This window comes from Dipodomys merriami, unplaced genomic scaffold (assembly GCF_024711535.1).
Source record: "Dipodomys merriami isolate MVZ:Mamm:240054 unplaced genomic scaffold, mDipMer1.0.p SCAF_143, whole genome shotgun sequence".
Classification (NCBI taxonomy): domain Eukaryota; kingdom Metazoa; phylum Chordata; class Mammalia; order Rodentia; family Heteromyidae; genus Dipodomys; species Dipodomys merriami.
The window spans coordinates 1,873,195-1,897,266 of record NW_027202749.1 but is presented as its reverse complement, the minus strand read 5'-3'; the positions used below and the strand labels follow the sequence as shown (position 1 = coordinate 1,897,266).

General features: G+C 50.0%; 1 protein-coding gene across 2 annotated transcripts in view; it reads right to left on the bottom strand.

Annotated features, from left to right (window-relative positions):
• The window catches only part of Htt (huntingtin), a 122,788-nt gene that overhangs the window by 8,362 nt on the left and 90,354 nt on the right, over positions 1-24,072 (bottom strand). For both annotated transcript variants that reach the window (XM_070021755.1, XM_070021756.1), the window contains exons 47-61: positions 23,613-23,735; positions 21,483-21,696; positions 20,994-21,139; positions 19,268-19,445; positions 18,187-18,282; positions 14,597-14,784; positions 12,340-12,466; positions 10,232-10,332; positions 8,842-8,996; positions 8,385-8,524; positions 7,219-7,301; positions 6,253-6,383; positions 6,021-6,150; positions 3,753-3,908; positions 1,170-1,360 (exon numbers count right to left, since the gene is read on the bottom strand). In XM_070021755.1, the coding sequence (XP_069877856.1) occupies positions 1,170-1,360; positions 3,753-3,908; positions 6,021-6,150; positions 6,253-6,383; positions 7,219-7,301; positions 8,385-8,524; positions 8,842-8,996; positions 10,232-10,332; positions 12,340-12,466; positions 14,597-14,784; positions 18,187-18,282; positions 19,268-19,445; positions 20,994-21,139; positions 21,483-21,696; positions 23,613-23,735 (2,159 nt within the window). The remainder of the gene's footprint in view (positions 1-1,169; positions 1,361-3,752; positions 3,909-6,020; positions 6,151-6,252; positions 6,384-7,218; positions 7,302-8,384; positions 8,525-8,841; positions 8,997-10,231; positions 10,333-12,339; positions 12,467-14,596; positions 14,785-18,186; positions 18,283-19,267; positions 19,446-20,993; positions 21,140-21,482; positions 21,697-23,612; positions 23,736-24,072) is intronic.

The window sequence follows — 24,072 nt, the reverse complement described above, 5'->3', positions numbered from 1 at the left end:
GCCCCACAGCAGAGGGGCTGGCTAGTCTCTCAAACAAAACAGCCAGTCACCTCGCTCTCCACGCAGATGCCCACAGATGCTCCATCAGCCTCTGAGGGCTGGACCGAGGCTCAGCACGTGCCACAGGCCCTCTGCTCAAGGCGCTCCCTCCTGCCACAAGCTTCTACCCCCACCCCCCACGTCCTCTGTACCCCCCCCCCCCCCCCCCGTGCCTCACTGCGCACGGCACTTCTGCATCCCTGAACAAACCTGGGCCCATCTCTGGGGATCATGGAGACTGGCCAGCTGTCCATCTGCCCTGTTCATCATCCAATGAGAACAAGTGAGACAGACCTCTTTACACCTGTGCCACCACTGGCCTTGAAGACGCCTCCGCAGCGCTTCCTGCCCTGTTCCAGTGCACACTCCCACTGCCCGATGGGCATCCAAATGCACCCCACTCAAACCTCACCCTGTCAGAAACTTCACCTCACCACAACAGCCTCTCACCACCTCTCAAGCTTCAATCTGTGTCCCCAGACTTGCACTCTGTCACAGCACAGCTGCGTTCTCCTCCCCGTGCCCTTATCATCTTTGATCCCAACTCTGGCCCCTAATTCCCTCTAAGCCTGGGCTACTGGGTGAGGTGGGCTATGGCGCTAAAGAAACCTGCTCATGAGGAGCCAGGTCTTGAGGGATGGCCTGGCTCTGCTCCCGCATTCTGGGTGTACGGGGTACGCAGTGGAGCTAGGATGTCACTGGGCTTCCCTCTGCTTCAAGACACAGATTGATGAGCTGTACACACAGCTGCTTTGGAGAGAAGGGTGAGGAAGACCAGGGCAGGCACGGGTGACTTTCCAGGGCGGATGGGGTGTGGGGTGGGCTGCGGAGCCTGGTGATAAGTAAAGCGGCTGTCTGTGACAGCTGGAGCTAGAAGTGGCCATGTAGAAGTGTATGCCAGGTACTAAGGAGCAGGGCGAGGAAGCAAGACTCTTAACACATGTCTGTGACCTTGTGACCCACTGACCTCTATTGCTAATCCTTGGAGAATGCTCATCTGGGGTCCCTACCCTCTATTCTGTGCCCACCTGGGATCCCCATCCACCATTCCAGCGGGACCTCACAAATGCTCTGAAAGGCAAAACGTGGCCCTTTGCTTGGCTCCTGTCAAGCCTGCCGGCCCTACTCACTGGGCTGCCCCTTTGAGGTTAGACAGGAGATAGTCGCTGACGACCGGGATGAGCTGCTTCGCGGTGTCATCCAGGAGGTCACACTCCAACACGTACAGGATGCCATGCAGGGCTCCGATCTGGCTGGGCAGGTGGCTGCTCCTGAGTGTGCTCTCCAGCAGACGGCTGACCGGCTCTGCCACAGCCTTGTCCTGGGCACAAACACAGACACCGGCTGCCAAGGCAGAAGGACAGCTCCGCATCCCAACTGACCAATGTCCTTGTGGCTAAGAGGGCTGCCCCACATCGAGGAGACCATTGGGCGCAAACTGGCAAGGCCTGTCCAGCAGAGACCCACATACAGGGCTAGTCCTTCACTAGATTAGGAAACCCAATGAGCCAGGCAGAGATGCCCGTGTAACCAGCCCTGGCCTTGGCATCTGCCCTGGGCTCCCTGGTGGGAACAGCTCCTTCTGGGGAAGGCAGCCTGCATCCAGAACAACTCTACCGAAAAAGAATTCTGGAAGATTCTGGAAGATCACTGGTTTCCTGGGCTTAGGCCACTTGACTTCTCCTCTGCAGATTCTGCTTGGGTCCCCTCAGCAATACATCTTAGCTCTGGCCCCTAGCAAAAGCCCAGGGTAGTTTATGCTAACTTGGAACAGAAGTGGGTGGAGCTGAATGTGGACCTGGACACCCGCATGCCTGCACTTCAGACTGACTTCTTTGATGGTGCAGACAGCCTTCACAGGAAGTGAAGCGGGGGCTGGAATGGCAGGTCAGTGTTTGCAGCGAGTTCTCCTTCAGCAAAGGCTGGCTGAGCCTCATCTGGTTCCACAAGAGCAACAAGAGGCCACAGCCCTCTGGTTCTCTGTGGGGTCTGTGGCTGAGGGCTCCAGGATGAAGACCGCCACTCCTTGCCAGTCCACTGCGCCTTGTCCCCTTCCTGTGCTGCCCCCACCCACACCACAGAGCTGTGGGGCGCCTTCCCAAAGATGGCCTCCACCCGAGGGCCAGTCCACATCCGCGATACAATGCCGCGATCTGCTGTTGAGAGCAAGCAAAGAAAGTGACATGCCTGGGTGCGAGAACACAGGACAGGCTGGAAGCCAGACAGAAGACAATCACCTTCAAAAAGGAGCATTTGCATACACAGAGCTGGGAATGCCCGCCCTGTGCCATCCGGCTTTAGGGCCTGTTTTTAAAAACCATTATTATTTGCTTGATGGATTTGACTTGCATTTTGCCTGGGGATCTGGAACTGAGCACAAAACCACAGCCACAATGAAAGTCAAGGCAGCAGCTAAAGCCCCCCATGGAGAAGAAAGGGCCTCCCACAAAGACACAGTTGGGCCAATGCCCCAGGGTGCCTACTTGAAGAACAGGTTCACACGAGGGGACAGTGGGTCCCTGTCCTACCAGGGACCCCGGGACGCCTGCCCTCGCCCGAGCTCAGGGACCCTGGGTTCTTTGGGAAGCAAGCTCTGCCGTGGCCTGCACGTCCTTCTGCTTTGTCAGGCCATGAACAGGGTTGGACGGGAGAAAGCCCGGCAGACAGTGGCGGCTGTGTGCTGGTGACGCTGCCACTAACCATAGCAGCACTGTTGTTGACAGGCAGAACAGTTAGGACAGGGGTGTGTGAGAGGGGCAGGGCCTGCTGAGCTTCCCAGGCCATTCCTGACAGTGGTGGCCACTAGCGTGTCCAATGCACAGGTATGCTGCTACTGCTATTATAAAAAGGGATTCTAGGAAACTTGGGTATGAAGCATCATGATAATGGGCTCACGCTACGTGACAAAGCAAACACCCACCAGTTTTGGCAGTCTGGAGTCTCTTTACTGGCAGTGCCAACACCCTGTAACAAGAGGCAGCAATTTTCATGTATGTATCTGGTGTCTGTACGGAGTACCATAAGGTGACATGGACATGGGACAGGAGGGCCTTGCCACTGTGGCTCGGCCCTGAAGAATGGGGTTATTCCCCCTTATCAGAAAGGCCCTGGAGCCTGCTCACCACTTCCATGATTTAAGAACACAGCTATCCCTAGACTCTGAATCTGCCAGCACCCCAGCCTTGAGAACTGTGAGCAATAAACATGTATTACCTATAAGCTACCCAGAATTCTATAACAGCAGCATAAATGAGAAAGAAAACCATGGTGCACAGAACTACTGCAAATGCAGGGCTACTCGAACCTAAGGCCGCAGGGAGGCAGACGGTCCAGGAGAAGTGCTAGGAGAGGCAGACAACATCAGAGGAGGGGAAGAGGCCCCTAGGCCACGGGAAGAAGGCAGTTCTGATCCACTGGTGCAGCTCCTGTGCCCTGCCCACCCCTGCCTCTGCAGGGTGACCTACTATGATGACACAACACAAGGACACAAGAGTCTCGGGCCAGCCAGCCACTACAACACATATCACAGCGTCCTGAGGGAGACACCAACAAGGAGTCCTCTGGGCTAACCAGTGCCATAGCTCACTCATGCTGGGGACCTGTGCTTGAGACAGACCTGTGGGAAGGAAGGGTGTGACTACACATGTCACGCTTGGCAGCAGCAGCTGCCAATCCAGAACAAGCCTCATGCAGCTCCACACCCCGCCCCTTACCATGCCGAGCACAGCGGCTGCCTTGCAGGTGGCAGGCACCAGGTACTGAACAAGGATCTCATCTTCTGAAGGGTGCACCCTACGCAGCTCTGTCAGCGTCAGGTACATCATCTCAAACTGGGTGCGTTCGGTGAACAAGTCTGAGACCACGAGAAGCTGGAGACAGCACATCAGAGAAGGAAGGGGCAAGTTAAACTCCAAAGAAAACAAATGCAGTGCAATACACGATTAGTAGTAAAACTTGTTCCAGTATCCAGAATAAAATACGGAATTCACAGGGGCTCTTACAGAGAAAATAAGTCAATATGGACCTAAAGGCTTAAAGACTATATTATAAAGAAAACCTGGTGACCTGATACCTTGTGAAAAATGCCTCTGCACCTCTTGCAGCTTGAGGAAGGCTTGGGCCTCAGTTGCCACCTGCATGGAGACCCTCACTTATAGGCTTCCCCCAGGAAAATGGCTGCCTGGGTCATGTTTCAAAATACTAGGCCCGGGCTGGGAAGGTGGCTCAGTGGTAGAGCACTTGCTTTGAATGCATGAGGGTTCGATTCCTCAGCACCACAGAAGCAAAAAGAAAAAAGCCGGAGGTGGCGCTGTGGCTCAAGTGGTAGAGAGCTAGCCTTGAACTGAAGAGCTGAGGGATAGCAGCGCCCAGGCCCAGAGTTCAGGCCCCATGACTGAACCCCCCCCCCCAAAAAAAATACTAGGCCCTCTTGCAGCCCATGCAGACAGACCCTCAAAACCCCTTGGAAGAGGGAAGTTGGTGATCATTTGTTCCAAAAACACATGCTCTGGCAACTCCTCTTTGTCTCCCTAGCGCTCCTGTCTCTATTTCATGCCACACCCAACACTAGATCTTAGGTGCTGACACCTGTCCTGTACATGTTCAGCGGGGCTGGGGTAAGGACATCATGGAAGCCAGGCTTCTCAAGGGACCCTTGTATGTCTGGGTACTGGAGTACTCTTGAGTACTCTTGAGTGTTATCATTACAGGCATGTATCACCATACCCCACTTGAAAATCTATTTCCCTAAGGACTAGGAGCTGAAACAAAGTTACTTTGCCTTTCCATCTTCAGTCTTTCCTAAGTGTATAGTGGGATTTCCTACATGGTATAGCAGTCAAGAGAATTTTTCTTCTTTCTCCTGTGTGTGTGTATGTATGCCAGTACAGAGGTTTGAACTCAGGGCCTCATACTTGCTCAGTGTGCCTGTTCAGTTGGTGCTCTACCACTTGATCTAAACCTCTAGTCTGGCTTTTTGTTAGTTTTTGGAGATGGAGTTTTGCAGACTTTTTTTTTGGTTGTGGGGCTTTAACTCTGGGCCTGGGTGCTGTCCCTCAGCTCTTCAGCTCAAGGCTAGTGTTCTACCACTTGAGCCACAGCACCACTTCCTTTTTTTCTGCTTATGTGGTGCTGAGGAATTGAACCCAGGGCCTCATGCATGCAAGGCAAGAACTCTACCACTGAGCCACCTTTCCAGCCCATTGCAGACTTTTCTATGGACTGACTTCAAATGGAAACCCTCCGGATCTTGGCCTCATGAGTAGCTAGTATTATAGAAACCTGGCTTAAAATTACAAAAAAAAAAAAAAAGGCTCTCACTGTATAGCTCAGGCTAGCCTAGAACTCTAGAGCTTTCTGCCTTATCTCTTGAGTGGTATCATTACAGGCATGTGTCACCATACCCCACTTGAAAATCTATTTTAATAAGCCTAACATTTTCATTTACATTGCAAAACTATCATTATTGTAACTGGACACATCATCTATGTTTTAAAGCATTTCTGATTCTATTTCCAACCCCGTGAACAGTGATAGAGTTATGGAGGGGCCTCTGGCTCCTCATTTGTAATGACTGCTCTGACCTGGGCTCCTCAGAAGTGGGGTCAGAGCCCTAGAGGAGAGAAGCTGTGAAGGAAAGCAAGCCTACAGAACAATGGCAGCGGCCAACATTCTATACATCTGTGAGACAACCTGCTCTCGATCTGAAACAAGAAAATCTCTCCCTTCCCCAATTTCAAAAGTACCACTTTATCATTCTGTAGCTGAGAGTGTTAGAGCTCCTTCACAGATTCGGAGATATTACAAACCGTGTGTATGGCATGTGGGGCTGTGGTGTGTGTTTAGCATATGCCTGTGTGTTGTGTGTATGTATGTGTGTGGTGCATGCATATGTGTATGGTACATGGATACCATGTACTCATACCATATATGTGTGTATCTGGCACACACAGGCAGTACACGTGAGGGGAAAGCAAGCTTACCGATCGAACCACTTCACTGATGAGGATGACCGGGGTCCTTCTGGCAGAGCTGGACGGCAGGATCCATCGGCTGTATAATTCAAGCAAAAACTGCGAGCACGAGTGGATATCGACTCCAGCCCGGTGCTTCCTGTGGAATGAGTATGCAATATGGCTGTTTTCCCCCACTCACAGATGAGGGGTTCACGTTCAGACACACCCAAAATCAGATGACTAATAAAGCCAATGTAACCTGGAGTTGACTGGAGACACGGGAGGAGATGCTGGTGCGGGGATATCAGCTTCCTCCTCCTCCTCCTCATCCCATTCCTCCTCTCTCAATGGTGTGATGTTGTTCCCCAGCCACACCGAGTGTATAGATACCTGTCACAGAAACAAGATGTTGGGGCTGTGCACCCCAGCACCCCCAGAAGGGCACACGTTTACATCGGAACAGGAACACACAGAGAGGACAGACAGCATGGCCACAAAGCCAGAATGTGGCCATGCTCCCTACAAGTCTGAGGCCTGCAGTTGATTACATTCCAACATCATTTGTCTCAGCATGGAAGCTTCTCTATAAAGCAGTGGAGGCGCTTGTCTAGACAAGCAGTGGGGCTCACGGCCCCTGCTCCAAGGCCAGTGCGTGCTCTGCTCACGGGCCTGGGGGAGGCTGTGCCCACAGAAGGCACAGAAGGACGCAGTGGGACAGCCCGGTGGGAAGCTCTGCTGGGAAGGCGTGGCCAGCCTGGTGGAAGAGGAAACCCTTGGAAGCAACCAGTTTTTAAACTCTATTCTGATCAGAAGCTTCTGAAATGAGAATGACAGAGAAATTTGCCTAACTGGCTTGCACAGAAGTAGAGGGAAAGGGAGTGGAGGAAGGGCCGCGGGCAGTGCAGCGGCTCCACAGCAGGTGCTAGGAAACTGAAGCAAGTTTTCATGGAACCCACCCAGCGTGGCACCATCTGTCTGATGCCTCGGAGGCTGGGCAGAGCCGCCCTCACCGGGCCTCATGGGTACCAGCTGTCTCCCTACACCATCCCACTACGTGTTATGCATACCTGTGTGCTCACATGGGAAACGCCTTAAAACTTAGAATAAAGAGTGCAAATCAAAGGGAGAGTACAAGTTCCTTCTACCTAAGAAACTCATGTAGCTTTCCCCTTGATGCGGGACGTGGTTGTGTGGGCCTGCCTGGGGTGCGGGCACTGTGACTGACCTGGCCCAGCTTGTAGCTCATGTTGCCCAGCTCGCGCTCCGGGTTGGTCTGCAGCAGCAGCTTGTCGTGGCTGATGAGGGCACCTAAGAAGCAGCGACACAAGGCGTTGCTTTCTGCGCACTGGCCGGCAGGGCAGACCCCAGGCTGCAGGCCTACCAGATACAACCCTGCTCCTTCCCACCCAGGCAGGTGCCCACCGCGCCATCTGTTCTCATGACTGGCAGGATAGCTGCAGCTGTGCAGCGGCCCATGGATCATATGGCTCTGTTAGTTTGTAACCTATTAAGCTGGCAGGCCCAGTGGGCAAAATGGACTCTCGTTTTATTTCTGGAAGAAGTCTAGCTAACCTCTGCTGGGTCTCATTACCCACCCTCTCTCAAAGCACATGCTCCCACTGCCTCCCAGAAGCACGGCCTTCCTCCTCCAAGCCCCCAGAGGGCCTGCCCATGCTCTGCTGCCCTGTACCAAGCAAATGCTTCTTCTCATCAGCTCTACTGGCCTGTAGGTTCCTAAAGAACCAAACCTACCATTATCCAAGTCCAGTGTTCTTATAATTCAAGATCACAATAGATACTTAGGGGCACACGACATACTGCACTTCCATATGAAGGTTTTTCCAAAAACTCTTCAAGCAACTTAAAATTTACGGCACCAATGACTACTAAACACTAGGGGAGGAAAGTGTCACAAATTAAAATACTGCTTGTTCAACAACAGAAAAAGTGTATTAAGTCCCTTCTTTTAAGTCAGTGACAAACTCCAGTGCCATGTGAGACAGGCCCAGGTGCAAGAGGCGTCTATGCCACAGAGCACACAGGACGCAGGGCAGGGGGGGCTCATCAAGAATGCATGCCCTTGTGTTGTGCATGGGGTTTTTCATGAGAAGCGGGAGGTTATGGCTAGTTGAGACAAACTGCTGATATTTTTTCAAACATAAGTAACCAAAGAAGAAAACAAAGCATGAGCAACTACTTTGGCTTTTAAATCCTGTGGAGGCCACCAGTCTTCCAGTCTCAGGAACTCTCCGGCTTGTCAAAAGTTGACAATGCTTCTAGTTCATTTCCAGATTTATTTCCTCAAGCCTGATTTTTTCCCGGGTGGCATGATACTTGTGAATAGGGGTGGTATACTCTGCACACAGCCTGTGCCAGTATGTGTGCCCGTACCTGTAGTAGCCGGGGACAGGGAGGGGACCGGATCCCAGGCCTGGTAAGGGTGATGGGTGGCGATGTTTTCTCTCCGAGAAACCATGGCTTGAATCTCCTGCTCTACAACCCCCCTGATCACGCTCAACTTTCTCCCGAACCTAAAGGTAGAACAAAAGGTAAAAAAACACTGTGTTAAGTGAAGAGTGCCGGGCCTTTCTCTCTTCTTTGCTTTGCCTGAAGGAAGCTGGGACAGTAGTAAATGAGCCCTTGGGCTATGCCCGGGTCTGTCCCCAAACACCCAGCAAGCCCCATGTCATTTCAGGGCAAATTTTCAACTTTATGGTTGGTCAGAAAATCACTTTTGGATCTTCAGCAGGGCCAGACACAGTGTTGTCTCAGTTCTGATCAGGGAGGGGTGAGGCGCCTGTGCTCCTCTTGCAGTAGGGGGCGTGGCCACGGAGAGGCTCAGGCAAACCTGGTGTCGAGTGCTTTCAGGGGTTTGTTCCTCGGCTGTTGTTCCAAGCAGCTCACAGCGGGGTTGCCAGCCACAGGCACAGTCATGGCACTGAGCACCAGGGAGGTAATGGCCTGCACGGCCAGCACGTGGATCTGTGTCCTCTCCATGTCTTCCTGGAAGGACAGTTCACATGCTAATGACATCAGCCAGCAACTACTGGCAAGTCAGTGAGTGTTCACAGGCTACATGGCCTCGGAGGCTGGAGTCAATGCCCTGAGGGCTGCGGAGGGGCAAAGCTTCCCACATGCGAAGCCTTGTGCCTGTCTCAGATCTCCAAGCATGGAGCCACACCTCCACACACCTATGTCATAAGAGTAAAATCTAAGGCACAAGTGTCTATTTTTCAAAGACAGGTCTTTTAACAGCCACAAAATTCCAAATGCAAATTACTAGGTAATAAACTATCCTTAAAATTTCTCAGTAACTTTAGAAGCTCTGCAATGGTAACCTACTGGCACATCCAGATGGATTTAAAGACAGCCTGGGTTTGTGACGTGTGCCCCAACCCTTTATTTTAGACACTGAAAACTAACGAGAACTCAAAATGCTGTCAGGAGAGGGAAGGACACCAGCCACAACCTGGCACTCAAACCCCAAACTGCGGGGAGGCCGGTGCTCCCTGGAACTCCGGTCAAGATCTGGTCTGGCTGGTTGCGAGCGTCGTCTCACCACAGAGCTCAGGCTGGCCTCAAGCTGCCTCCTGAGGCCTGGACTTAAGGTGCACTCCACCCTGCGCAGCCGGTCCGCTTGCTCATTTATTTATATTTACATTTTCGTACTCTACCACTTGGCCCACACCTCTATCCTGCATTTTTTAGTCATTCATTTCCTGCCCAAGCTGGCTTTAAACTCAATCCTATGATCTCAGCCTCCAGAGTAGCTAGGATTATAGGTGTGAGCCACTGATGTCAGTAGCTGTAGTTTTAGCTACTCAGGAAGGTGGTAAGAGGAGCTCTGTTCGGGAACAGCCAGGCAGAAGAGGTCTCAAGATCCCTTTTCAACTGAGCTGGGCATAGTTTCTGTCATCCTAAGCTATGTGGGAGGCTGAGATTGGGAAGATCTTGGTTCCAGGCCAGCCCAGGCGGAAAAGTTCACAAGACTTAAATCTCAAAGGAAGAAGATGAATGATCACATGCACCTGTCATCCCAGCTCGAGTAAGTGCCTGAGCAGGAAGCAAGCCTTCATCTCAAAAATAACCAGCACAAGAAAGGGCTGGGGGCATGGCTCAGTGGTAGAGCTCCTGCCTCTGTTCAACCTCAGTACTGTTCCGCACAAAAGTGCCTTTAGCCAGAAGTCAGCATCACTGTGGCTTCCCAGTCCGCCACACCCTCGTGGCAATGGCCTCACCTCTGGTGGGCTTTCCTCCTGCTCCAGCACAAGCGGCTGCGTCACCAGGACACCAAGGAGAGTGGCCCAAGTTTCTTCAAACTGAGTCCGACTAGTCCACCCTAGGAAGTAAGCATTCTGTTAGATAGTCCACTCACCTCCCAACCCTCAGGGTGTTACCTACACACAGCAACTCTTTTGGTTTTTTTGGTCGGTCGTGGGCTTGAACTCTGGGCCTGGGCGCTGTCCCTCAGCTCTTCAGCTCAAGGCTAGTGCTCTACCACTTGAGTCACATCACCACTTCTGGCTTTTTCTGATTATGTGGTGCTGAGGAATCGAACCCCGAGCCTCTTGCATGTGAGGCAAGCACTCTACCACTGAGCCACCTTCCCAGCCCCAACACATAGCATCGCTTAACAGTTCTTTGTAATCTTCCTGGCAATTACAAGACACAGGGAATACTAGTCTACTTGGTCAAGAACATCAAAACACAATGAAACAACAACACATGGAAAGGAGCCACACTGCCCAAGATCACGCTCTAAGTAGGAGGAGCAGCCCAGCTCAGCCCAGGTGCCTCTTGGGGTCTGCTGCATGGCAGTGACTGTGAAAGAGCATCAGAGCAGGCTAGGTCTGAGCCGGCTTGGGAGCCGCCAGGAGGCAGGAAGTCTTTCCTCAAGTCCCACCTTGAGACTGTGCTGATGGCAGCTGTATGGCTTCATGAGCAGAACCGAGGGCAATAGACGTACACACTCCCAGGGGGTGGGCTACGTGGTAGGTGAGCTCTGTCTCAATGAAGCTGTAAAGATGAAAAGCCGAAGCCACCAATTCTTTGTCCCTGTCCAGAATATGGACCGTAAAAGCCCATGGTCTAGTTGGGTATGCTCCAGCATTCAGAGAAGCCCAACCTCTAGCTTTGCCAGAGGCTGCATTCGGAGGTCCCTTCGCTGTCTCTGTGCCACTGGCCTTGGACAGGTGGCTGCTTCTGGGGGCGGCACTTAGTGCTCCTGCTATGACCTCAGAAGAGCCACAGGATTCATATTAAGGCCACGAGGCCAGGTTTGGGGGGGGGGGGGCGAGGACAGGGACGTTGAACACTAGGACCTCCCTGACACACTGGAAATAGAAAGAAAGGCTGATTCCGATTCAGGAAGATTCACATACTGACAGACACAGTTGACAACTGGCATAAGGAAGAAAGACAAAAACAGGCAGGAGGGCTAGGAGGGTGGCTCAAGGGTACAGCACTTCCCTAGTGTACCTAAAGGGCTAGGTTCAATTTTCATTATCATTTCAAAAAAATAACACAACAAAACAAAGCCGCAGCAAGAGCAAAGGCAGGATCTAGAAGAGACCAGAACTGGCCCAGGTCAGGTAGGCCACAGGAGGAAGACTAGGAACTGGCTCCAGGCAAAGGCCCTGAGGATGCTGCCTGCCATCAGTCTGTAAGGAGAGGGAAGAAGAAAGCTTCTCATGAGAATGTCACTGAGGACAGTGATAACTAAATTGTCCAGCTAAGGAAAGATATCTGCTGCCAGAACCTTCTGGAATCAAAATAAACACAAAAATCTGCAGACACCCAAGGTGCTAAGGGCAGACTCCACACGGAGCTGTCCCGGAGAGACCAGACCATGGCTCTCGTCATAAAACAGCAATTCATTCTCTTTAGAAAGCATGGGAGGGCTCTGATCGAAGATCATGCTGCCGCTTGTGAAGATGCCAAGCAAGGTACACTCCTTAGCAGTCCAGGTTGCTTTGCCCCTCCCCTCACTCCTGTCCTGGCTCCCTGGCAAAGTCAGCCTCTACCCTTCCCAACTGCTTGATCCACAAATGAGAACCCAACAGTGAGAACATCTGGAGAGAACCCCTTCCACAATTGAGCCTGAGTGCATAATATGAAGATGGGGTCGGCTGCACCTCAAGTCACATGCACATAAAACCCTGCAATTACACCTGCACCACCCTTGGGTCTACACTGCCACTAGGTTTCCGTCACCGTCACATTCTGAATCTTTCCAGGCCTTGACCCTGGGGCTTCCAGAGGTGGTGCTCCAGGTCCAGGTCCAGGTGGTATGTGTGTGTGTGTGCGTGCGTGTATGTGCGTGTACGTGCGTGTGTGTGTGTGTTACCCAGGGTGTTGATGCGGTAGATGAACTCTTTGAAGATTTCCTTCTCCTGGAGGAACTCCACAGGGATCTCAGGAAACACGGTGCCAAAATCCCCTCCTGGTTTGGGCGACCATCCGAGTTTCCACACCTGAGATGAGAGAACGTTCTGACTGAGCCAGGTGGCAGGTGCTGACAGGTAGCCATCACATACCCCTTTTCTCTCTGTGGGTCCCGCTGCTGAGCCAGCCAAATGGCCCTCACCGCTCTCACAGACTTGCCCAGAGCCTGCAGTGCTGTTTCAGGAGAACAGCTTTCACCCTGTGCCCAGGACCCCCTGGCCAGTATCCCCCCACTTCCCCATGCCTGGCCCTGCCTAGGCTACATCCATCACCTTCCTGTGGCACTGCCCACTGCCCACACCCCATTCAGGCTGGCTGTGCAAAGTGGGCAGACATCAGTCAGCACTCACTCCACAAGTGTACGATGTGCTAATCAAGTTCTGCTTCATGTGTACTGGCAAGCCCCACTTTCCTTAGGGGCTGGTCAAGCACTGAGCATGCACAGAGAGCAGCTTGAGATAGACTCAATGGTGTAGTTCCAGTAGCAGGACCGCCAAGCTACCCTAGCTATGTCCCTCACGGAAGATCTACAGAGACTGCTCTAGATTCCATAGCTAGGCTTTGCTATCTCTTAGGAAACTTTCCTTACATTTCTGATACCACCCACCAAGATGTGTGGGCACTTCTGGGGGTGAGGTGGGGGTGGGGAGAGAACGGGGCGCTTGCCATTGCTACCTCCCTGACCAGCGCACCCCAGGGAGTGAACTCAGCCCTGCTGCAGATTTCTGTCCAGCATAGGACTGTGCAGGCAGATCCCTGTGGACCTGGCAACCATCATGACCTCAACACTGTCTTCCTAAATGGTTTCCTCACAATCTTCCAAAGGACCAGGTGCTTACTGTCCTAGACTCACATACACCAATGGGACGGGTGAGCCCTGCCCGCTTCCTGTGCTCCTGCTCCAGGCTGGGACATCTGCGGCTCTTTATTCCATAAGCACTTTCAGCCTGCCTGGCTCTCCCTCAGAATGACCCTGTGTCTCTCAGGTACACTGAACGCTTCGTTCTAGGATCTCACTTGCAGACTTCCACATCCACAGATGCACAGAGGCTATGACCTGGCAGGGGGCAGAAACAAGCATCCTCCCTTGCTCTGTGCTTAGGCCTTCTGCATGCTACTGCTTCCCTGCACGAGGCTGTGACTGGAAAGACATGTTCCACTGTGGTATTTCAGAAGGCCATGAGAGAGCAGATGATGCAATTTCATGGGGCTAGGTTGGTTCAGATCCTAAGCTAGGCTCTTCGTTCTAAATATATTCCTGTGATCCTGTTGGATAATGCCTATTTTAAGCTGCCAATTTTTAGAGAGGTTCTGCAAAACTGGTTGCACTGATATGCACAAGTATTTTCAAAAGTGACTTTTTTTTTTTTGGTCGGTCGTGGGGATTGAACTCTGGGACTTGCCATTGTTCTTCAGCTCAAAGCTAGTGCTCTACCACTTGAGCCACAGTGCCACTTCCCGTTTTCTGATATTTTATTGGAGGTAAGAGTCTCACGGGACTTTCCTGCACAGGCTGGCTTTGAACCACAATCCTCAGATCTCAGCCTTCAGAGTAGCTAGGATTACAGGCGTGAGCCACCAGCAGCCGGCCAAAGGTGACTACTTCTGAAGGAAATTACTTACCATTAATTGGTTTATTTATTTATATCATATCCCACATTAACATATGAGTGAAGATGAAATCTTATTTGGTGAAGTAATGCCTCATCCTGTATTTTTACTAGCAATCACTGTACACAACGCCTAAGGCCACTAGATAGCTATCACTGCATACAACAAGACGTGTGCCACTGGATGGGAGCATGGGAACTTCATGGTTCCTTTTCAACCCAAGTATGATGTTCATGCCTATAACCCCAGCACTGGGGAGGCAGAGAGAATCATACATTCTAGGCCACCCTGGCCTACACAGTGAATTTAGCTAAAAAGAGAGATCCGTCTCCAACAACCCAGAGCTACATGTTTTGTAGCTTAGTGGTAGCGCACTTGCCTAGCATATGAAAAGCCTATTCCTAGCAACACAAAACAAAACAAAACAAAACAGCCCCCTACCCCCCTGCCAGGATCGTGATTATTATTTTCTGATCTCCCAACTCTGGGCTGCTTGGGTGTCTTGTGCCTCTTGGTCTTAGGCAAAGAAAAGGCACTACCAGACTCACCAGTGGGGGCACACGGGTGTAGCTGTTGACAAGGGGGAGGCGGGCCAGGCTGATGACAATGTTCTTCAGCACGGCTGTGAGAAATGCGGGCACGCTGCCATTCCTCTTGTGGCCTAAGGCCAGAACTGACTGCAGAGACTCCACCATCTCGGCCACCATCTCACAGGCCACAGCCACACACCTGGGGTCTGTAAGCAATCATGTGAGAGGAGCCTGTCAAAACATACTACAACCCTGTGAAGGAGGTGCGCACCTATCCACAGCCGCTCAGTTCACCTGGGCTTCGGGCTGCTCACTGGAGGGGTTCAGACAGGACTATAGCAATGACCTTGAATCTGAGCCTGAGGCTCAGTTCCTTTCTTACGCACTCTCAGCAGATAAACAACTCAGCTTATCAACATCTACAAGCCATTGTGTAGCATCTCAGCTTCCAAATTCCTTCAGGACATCTGTCCCTTGCCTTGTAGCTCTCCCAGTACCTAAGCTAGCACCCAAAGAACCCTCTGGCAATCCCTGGCCCAGTGGTGTTTCACAGGATGGGGCTCTGATGGGAACTCCTGAAGCTGAATGCCGAGGAAAACCTGAGACCTTGGGGGAGACCCACCACTATGCACCAGCAAGGTGTCACAGACAGGGACTACTATTCACTGTGTCTGATCTACAGTAAGGGACTAACTCACCACGTTGCACTGGTAAATGATTAATACGTTACCCTAGGCCCTAAGATGTAATAGTTTAGGTGACTTCTTAGTCTAGAAAAGGGATTCTCCTGGGGGGAGGGGAGGGGGAGAAGGGAGACTGGGAGAGAGTGATGGAAGGGGTGACACTGCCCAAAAAGAAATGTACTCTCTACCAGACTTATCTAACTGTAACCCCACGGTACATTACCTTCATAATAACAAGTGAAACTTAAAAAAAGAAAGAAAAGGAATTCTTGGCTGGACATAGAGGCACATACCTAGAATCCCAGCTACTAGGTAAGCAGAGATGGGAGGAATATAGTCTGAGACAAGCCTAGGCAAAAATATCAGCAAGACTCTCTCTCAAAAAATAAAACAAGGGATGGGAAGTTGGCTCAGTGGTAGAGCGCTTGCCTTGCATGCATGAGGCCCTGGGTTCGATTCCTCAGCACCACATAAGCAAAAAGAAAAAAGCCGGAAGTGGCACTGTGGCTCAAGTGGTAGAGCGCTAGCCTTGAACTGAAGAGCTGAGGAACAGCGCTCAGGCCCAGAGTTCAGGCCCCACGACCGGACTCCCCCACCCAAAAAAAATTAATAAAACAAAACAAAACAAAAAACTGAGGATGATAGTTCAATCTTGTAATCCTAGCTACTAAGAGGTGTAGACAGGAGGAACACAGTCCAAGGCCAGACCTGGGGAAAACAAAATCCTGTCTAAAAATAAACCACTGAAGGTGCTGTCCGCGTGGAAGAGTGCTCGCTAATTTATTAGCAAGTACAAGGCCTGAGTTGAAGCCCTGTCCCACTGAAAAAGAATAATTCTTATAGAACTTAGTACCAGGATTGAGAAATGAGATTGATGTCAATAAGAATTGGTGTCTTTAAGAAGTAACAGTAGCTGGGCACCAATGGCTCATGCCTGTAATACTAGCTACTCAAGAGGCTGAGATCTGAGGATCATGGTTCAAAGCCAGCCTGGGCAGGAACAGCCATGAGACTCTTATCTTGAATAAACCACCAGAAAACCGGAAGTGGCACAGTGGCTCAAGTGGTAGAGCACTGGCCTTGAGCTAAAGAGCTGAGGTACAGCTCTCAGGGCCAGAGTTCAAGCCCCATTACCAACAACAACAACAACAAAAGTAGTAACAGTATATGGAGATGATTTTAAAAATACAAAACAAAAAAGCAAAAAACAGCTTCTTCCTCTGACTGCAATTAAATTAACAAGCCTGACAAGGGAGGGCATTAAGCCTAAGCACAATGACACCAGCGAGCATTAAGCAGGCAGCCAGCTCTCAAGGTCAGTGTTTCACGCTGCCTATTACCTTTCTTATGTTAGCCAAACTACAGAAGTTAGAATACATAGAACTGTGCTACTCAGCTAGAAAACAGTTAACATGGGAGGTGAATGTTTTCTTATTGTGTACTTATCAGTAAGAAATCATGAAATGACAAGGCTACAGAAACTGTAGGAGTTCAAAACAAACTGAAGAGAGTTTGCCTGTGTACTGAAATCACACTGCTTATGGTTCATCATCCAAGTGCACAACTTGGAAAAGGAACTTGGAAAATTCTATACATGGGACTGAAGACAGAAAAACTGCATCTGTGACTGGCATTTCACACCTGTGAAGACAAAGGCACCTGCGAAGTATGCATACAACTCATGTTACCAGTGGTACAACAGACAGACAGCTCCCCATGAAGCACATTTTTCTGTTTTCTCTTTTGTTGGGGGGGCGGGGGTAGGCCTGCACTGCAGTTGCAGGTGGTACTTCAGCACCTGGTATCAAGGCTCAGAAGGCCCCAGGATCTGGAGGCTGGGAGAACAAGGAGTCCCAGGACCAGAATGCTGTGACTCTTATCACAGTGAGGTGGCCACCTAAGAACCAAGAGGGGCCAGCAGGAGTGGCCGCAGCATGTGTCTGAGCTAGCACTTTAAATGATGGGGATTTGAATGGCTTTCTGTAGAAGAAAAAATATTTTCTTTTAAAGATCCACCAAAAGTTAGGCATGGTTGGGGCTGGGAAGGTGGCTCAGTGGTAGAGTGCTTGCCTTGCATGCACGAGGCCTTGGGTTCAATTCCTCAGCACCACATAAGCAGAAAAAGCCGGAAGTGGCGCTGTGGCTCATGTGGTAGGGTGCTAGCCCTGAGCTGAAGAGCTGAGGGACAGCGTCTAGGCCTAGAGTTCAGGCCCCATAACCGACAAAAACAAAAAACAAAACAAAAAAAAAAAACAAAAGTTAGGCATGGTGGGGGGTACATGCCTGTAATCTCAGTGCTCAGGAAGCTAAGGCAACTCAGGCTGGGCTACATATACAGCAGGACCCCGTCTGGAAAGAAAAAAAAAATCCACCAAAAGAGATGGCTGAAATAGTCACCTAGGTAATAGTAAACCCTATAGGTTTTTTCACTAATTTCAAGTTCCCTAGTGTTTCTATTTATTCATCTAGCAGTCAGTAAGCATTTGCTGGTTATTTACAAAAACCTATTAAGCTTGAATTCTGGGGGCACAAAGGAGGCGAGCATATCCCCTGCCCTCAGAAAGTTCAGAGTGATTTCGTATGCAAAGGGTAGAGATGGGGGCTTTCCAGGACACTTGTGCAAAGCACGGAGACGGGGGCTGCTAGAACACTGGTGCAAAACCAACGCAGAGGGAAAAAGGATTAGGGAGGGAAGCCGGAGGGTGTCGGCTGGGCTGGCAGGAGCACTAGACAGCCAGGGAAGAGGGCAGTGTCAAGGCTGAAGAGGGAATGTAGTGCAGCCATGGCTGACACCCACCCCTTACGTTTATGATGACAAGCAGTTGAGAGAAGCAAGCTCTCAAGAGCTCACAATTCTCATTTTCTCTTCTATGAGTGACTTTCAAGCCCCCAAAGAAAGACAGATTTTTGTGTGACTAGACTTACTTTGTGTGTCTGAGTCCACCTTCTCCGCTCTGACGGTAGTTGGAGTGTTCAGTCTGCTTTCTGGACTAAGAAGCTGGTCTCCAGGCTGTACCACAACTAAAAGTACAACAAGCACTTTTGTCACTCTTCATTCTTAGACCTTTCCATCTTAGACCTTTCCATCTGTGCAATCTCGAGCAAATTCATGGTACAGCTCATGTCAAATGAAGTTGAGAGTTTCTAGAACCAATTTTAAGCAGAAAACACTAGACAATACCAGATTAGGTACTCATCTCTTGGTTGATCGTTGAAGTACAGGGATTTAGACTTCTCAAATTTCTAATACTTGCCGTCTCTATCGTTAATGTTTTAATCAAACTGTTCACAATTTATTACTGGTAAAGGCATCACTGTGGCCCCCAAGAAACCTAGCTTTTAAAAATTAATCCCTGGCCCTTCATTTTCAAGTTCACTACAAATGCACAGATGAAAACAATTTAAACAATGAAACATCAAAACACCACTCTATAATGTTTAATTTGAAAATACAAAACTTCAAAACATCCACTAACATGTAAACTATAATGTCCAATTTAAAAAATTTTTTGGTTAATGACCCTAGTCGAGGACACTATTCCTTAAAAAGAATGAGTCGCTTTTATTTTACAACTTATTAGTATTACAATGCAGTATAGAAACACACATTTCATCTCTAACAAAAAACAACTCATCTTTTGAATATAATCTTATTAATCTTATAATCATTCAGAACGAAAAACATGAAACAGCCAATGAGAACCAGAAATCAAAAGGACATGAAACTTAGAAGTCTTTTTTAAAAGCTGGAACTCAAAATATAAACAAAATGACTTGAAAAGCACATTCAAACTAATTCCAGTAAAGATGCCAAGACTCTGAAGGTGAAGAGACGGAGCCTTGTTTCTAAAGGCAAGGTCACATTGTATTTACTTCCTCACCCCAAGTTGTAACTACTTCCTGGCCAATGGGTGGCACAGAGTAGAACTGTATGTGCCTAGCCACATTGATGAATACCATTTCAGCAGAGCAAGGATCAAAACCCATTCAAGGACACATGACTTACTAGCTTCAAGGAGGAATCGCACACAGTGGATCAGAGAGCAGACGTGGGTCACAAACTCTGCAGAGGAGATCACACTGCAGAGGCCAGGAACCTGCAGTGCCAGGCAGCAGCAGTCCAGCCCCGCTTGGAGGTCCAGACTCAGTGGGATCTGCTCGTGGATCAAATGCCATGCCAGGGCCTGCAGGGAAGCACTGCATCAGAGAATGGCCACCCAGCACCCTGGCTCTAAGCCCTGTCTAGGGAAGCAGCTCCACCAGCAGCTGTGAGGAACCACTCAAAGACTAGGATGCCAGAGGATCCTGCCCTTCCGGGGTGGCCTCACCCTGTGTCCTAGGCTGCTACCCTAAGCTCACTCACATCCAGTCCTGACCCACTCCCTGAAGTGTGAGGCTCTCCTCTTGTCAGAGCACCACACAATCCCGCTGCCTGTTCCTGCAGCACTGTGGACACTTCTCTAGCTGCAGGGCGTCTGTCCAGAGGCTCTTTTTTGGGTCCCAAGTGCAGGGCTTGCTTTAGGCATAGCCATGAGGCTCAGGTTGGGGGGGTGGACTCTGGAGACAGCAGGACTGAAGCTCAAATGCTACACTGGCTACTTCCTAGCTGAGCAAACCTCTAGGCCTTGCTGCTTTCCTCATCTGTGACATGGGATCAGTGCTGGTGTGGGACCTGATAATACAGGTAAACTTGATCCTGCACACGCTGGACAGGGTGTGAGCACTTGTCCCCAGAAAGAGACCTGAAGGACGGGCTCACACTGACTCTTTTTTTTTTTTTTTTTTTGGGGGGGGAGTCCGGTCATGGGGCCTGAACTCTGGGCCTGGGTGCTGTCTCTCGGCTCTTCAGCTCAAGGCTAGCACTCTACCACTTGAGCCACAGCGCCACTTCTGGCTTTTTTTTTTTTTGCTTATGTGGTGCTGAGGAATCGAACCCGGGGCCTCAGCCCCAGAGCAGTGTTTCAGCACTGCCTTGTGAGCAATATACACAGGCCTAAGCCACTTGTTTCCTTGGTGCTGGGAGGAGGGGAGGTGCAGTGCAGCTCTGTGCTCACATGAGGAGAGCAGCTGCAGCACTGGAGGCCAAAGGCAGCTTTTCAGCTGTACAAAAAGGCAGTACATCCACTGTATAGACCTGTTTCTGGAGCCAAGTATTTGTTTCTCCCTAGCGGAAATACCCAGGTTTACTGCCTAGATTAGGGTGCCCGCTGGGTTCATCATGCAGTTCTATGTGGGAGTGGTGTGGGGGGAAAGCAGGGGGATGTTAAGCAGATGAGAACTTGATGACAGTACTCAATGCGTTGTGTTTTGAGACATTATCTTACTACGTAGCCCAGGCAGGCCATGAACTCCCAGTCCTCCCCCAAGGACTCCACACACAGGAGTGTGCACACCATGTACACCACACGCAGCAGGCTCTGTTTTTGTTTTTTGGTTTTTTTTGGGTCCGGTCGCGGGGCCTGAACTCTGGGCCTGGGTGCTGTCCTTCAGCTCTTCAGCTCAAATCAAGCGCTCTACCACTTGAGCCACAGCGCCACTTCCGGCTTTTTTCTTTTTGCTTATGTGGTGCTGAGGAATCGAACCCAGGGGCCTCAGGCATGCGCTCTACCACGGAGCCACCTTCCCAGCCCAGGCTCTCAGTTTTCAAACAGAACTATTTCTCCTTTTCACTCACACCAGGCACATGTCACCTCCTCGCAGAAACCCTGAGTCCCAGAGCTGCACATACTCACCTCGAGGGTCATCACCACGAACCTCACTGTGTCCCTCTCCTTCTCAGCAGGAAGGTGCAAATGGGTGGGCACTTTGGAGATCACTACTAGGTACTGCGCCAGGGCCCGAGCCAGCGTGGTCATGGTCTGGTATAATGTGGCATCCCCTGAAACATGAGCCCTGTGAGCATCTGTGATGTGAACACAGGCCCCTTCCTCTGCATTCTGTGCAGACACACACAGTTCCAGATACCTGGCCTCAGAACACATCTGCACGCGCTCAGGTGCCTGCATGCAGCAGGGACTTGCTCCTCCTGAGTATTCCTAAAGGATGTGAGACCCTGACTATGTCCAGGTTGTCCAAGTGGCAAACACACAAAAAGAAATTTAGAGCTCAGACCTGGTGCCAACCAGGTTTTCAATCAACAGCACTGACAGGTATTCTTACCTAGGCCACACACCATGCTAGCCCTCAGAACTGTAAATAAGAGAAGCTTTTACTTAAATTACCAAATAGATTATTCAGCTTGCTCCAGTAGCCTGTGGGCTCTGTGGGCAGGAAAGGCTGGAAGACCTGATGGACAGCAGGAAGCTGCTGGACGATGCCAGTCACACGGTCCAGAGTCACCCCACGAGCAGCTTCAAAAAGGACACTCTTCTGGCCACACGTGATCTCGCTCATGCCGAGGCTCAGGCATGGAGCCAAGAGGCTTAGGTTGAACTCCTAAGATTAGAGCATTAAAGGTGAGACAAACAGGAAGAATATTAAGCTTTCTATCAGATAAGGCAAACACAGTCAGGACTAATGCAAGTGTTTCTAAGATAATAACAATGAACTGTAAGTAAGGCTTTCAAGAACACTCTAGAGACCCAAACACTAACTTGCATGCAGTGATCTAAGCCAGCTTGGGACTCTGGCAGTAAGGCCATCAGGTGATGAGGCCCCAGGCCTTGCACCTCTAGAACCATAAGTCAAAACCAGCTAGACCTCTATAGCATAGCAACCAAAGTGGACCAATACATTCAGCAAGAGGCTTTTGTTTGAGCATAAACAGACAAAATAAGGAAATAGGTAAGATCTATTTGAATTCCTTATTAACAAAATATACTGTTTGATGTCTGCTAAAAAAGTATAAACAATTTAGTCTAATATTCTCTCAGAAGAATATGTCAATGGTCTCTTTATGGCACTTTCATTTTTATCTATTTTTTTTAACCTTTTTTTTTTTTTGGTTGGACATGGGGCTTGAACTCTAGGCCTGGCCGCTGGCCCTGAGCTCTTCAGCTTAAGGCTAGAACTCTACCTCTTGAGCCACGGTACCAGTTCCAATTTTCTGGTGGTTAATTGGAGATAAGAGTCTCACAGATTTTTCTGCCCAGGGTTGGCTTTGAACCATGATCCTCCGATCTCAGCCTCTTGAGTAGCTAGAGTCACAGGCACGAGCCACTGACGCCTAGCAACTTTTTCCTTTTTACAAATAAAATGTTGAGGCTAATGTGCCCCATATGAAATGAATGAGACACCTGCATTCCTGGAATTAGAGGCAAATGTGCAGAAGCAGCTAGGACTGGTGACTCTAACACACACCTGGCTAGCCAACACCTGGCTGGGAAAGGGTATGTCATAGGACAATCTACTTGTTCTGTCAACTTTTTTTTTAAGACATTTAAGGATTTGGGAAGCCAGTTTCTCAGGTAACACATCAATTTTAGCTTAACATTTAGAAAACTGTATTTCATCACTAATATTGCAAAGCAAATGTTCCTTTGGTTACAGCTAAAACCTGTAAAGCTATTAAAAGTTCACTTGCAAATTTGGAAAATCCAATAAATGAGTCACTAAGCACATTTATCTGTGAGTCAGATTCTGCTGCATGCTCTTTAAGAGGAAGCGAACTTTGGCAAACTGACTTCTTTTTCTTGTTCAGTGCTGCTCTTATTTACAAACCAGTCAATAGCTAGAACTTCAGAACATACACACGTGCTGCCTGGACCACAAATCCTTCTTCACTAACACTTGATTATCCTCTGGATCACGTGCTCTGTCTGTGGGGCTCTTTTCCTGCATTTGTCCGCCCAGCACTGTGGCCTACAAGTGTCCTCATCAATCTGAAAAGGAGCCCTGCTAAGTCTATGGCTACAGAGTGACCGACAGGGGCTCACTCCTCACAGGAGTCCACAGAGATGAGGACAGGAAACCCACACTTGTGAGGCCTGCTAGACCAGCCCTGCAGTATATTCTGACACCAGGGAACCTCATTACATCTAGAAGACATGAAGGCCCTGTTTACGGGGAGGACTTATTAAAGATCAATTTCAAAAACAAGTTATTTAAATCAAGAACCACGATGCCAACACAATACATTCCTTCATTATCATGAAACACACAATGAAGAACTAAGTTTGTGGATACCCACAGCTTCTTGACACATATGCCAGGCTCAGTTAAAACAACATGCCTCTTTGGGGACTCTGTTCCCCTGTTCCCCACTGGAGTACCACCCATTCTGTGTGCTATTCCTGAATAGACTCAAGTCCCCACATAAGTCACTGCTACGTCAGTCCTGCGAAGGCAAGGCAGATCCCACTCAGAATAATCCGCAGAGCTCATGGGTCCCTGCACCTCCACCGCGTGCATACCGAGCTCATCATGAACACGCTCATGTCTTCAGCAGGGATGTGATTCACCAGCTCTGCACCTTCCAGCAGTGCAGAATCTGACTTGGTCCAACATTGTGATCTGACCAGACGGAGGTACCAGTCCTGGAAAGAAGAAACAGCCATCAGGCTGGCACTCAAGAGCTCCCGCCCCCGCCAGTAACACTGGATGCCTGGATGGCTGGGAAGGTGGTGGGTATGCCCTAGGCTTATAGCTAACTCACCAGACTTCAAGCATTTCTGTGCTGTTTTCCCTCTTCTTTCCCACCACCTGGGCAACTTCCTCCAAACTCAGGAAAAGTAGCAAGGGTTAGCCAACTTCACCTCTGCTACCCTCACAAGCTACTGTAGCAACCACTGTCGATTAGTGATCTGCTTCCTTCATCTGCCTCAGCAGCCAGGACCACGGAGGTCCAATGCGGCCCAGGAGTACACAGCAGAA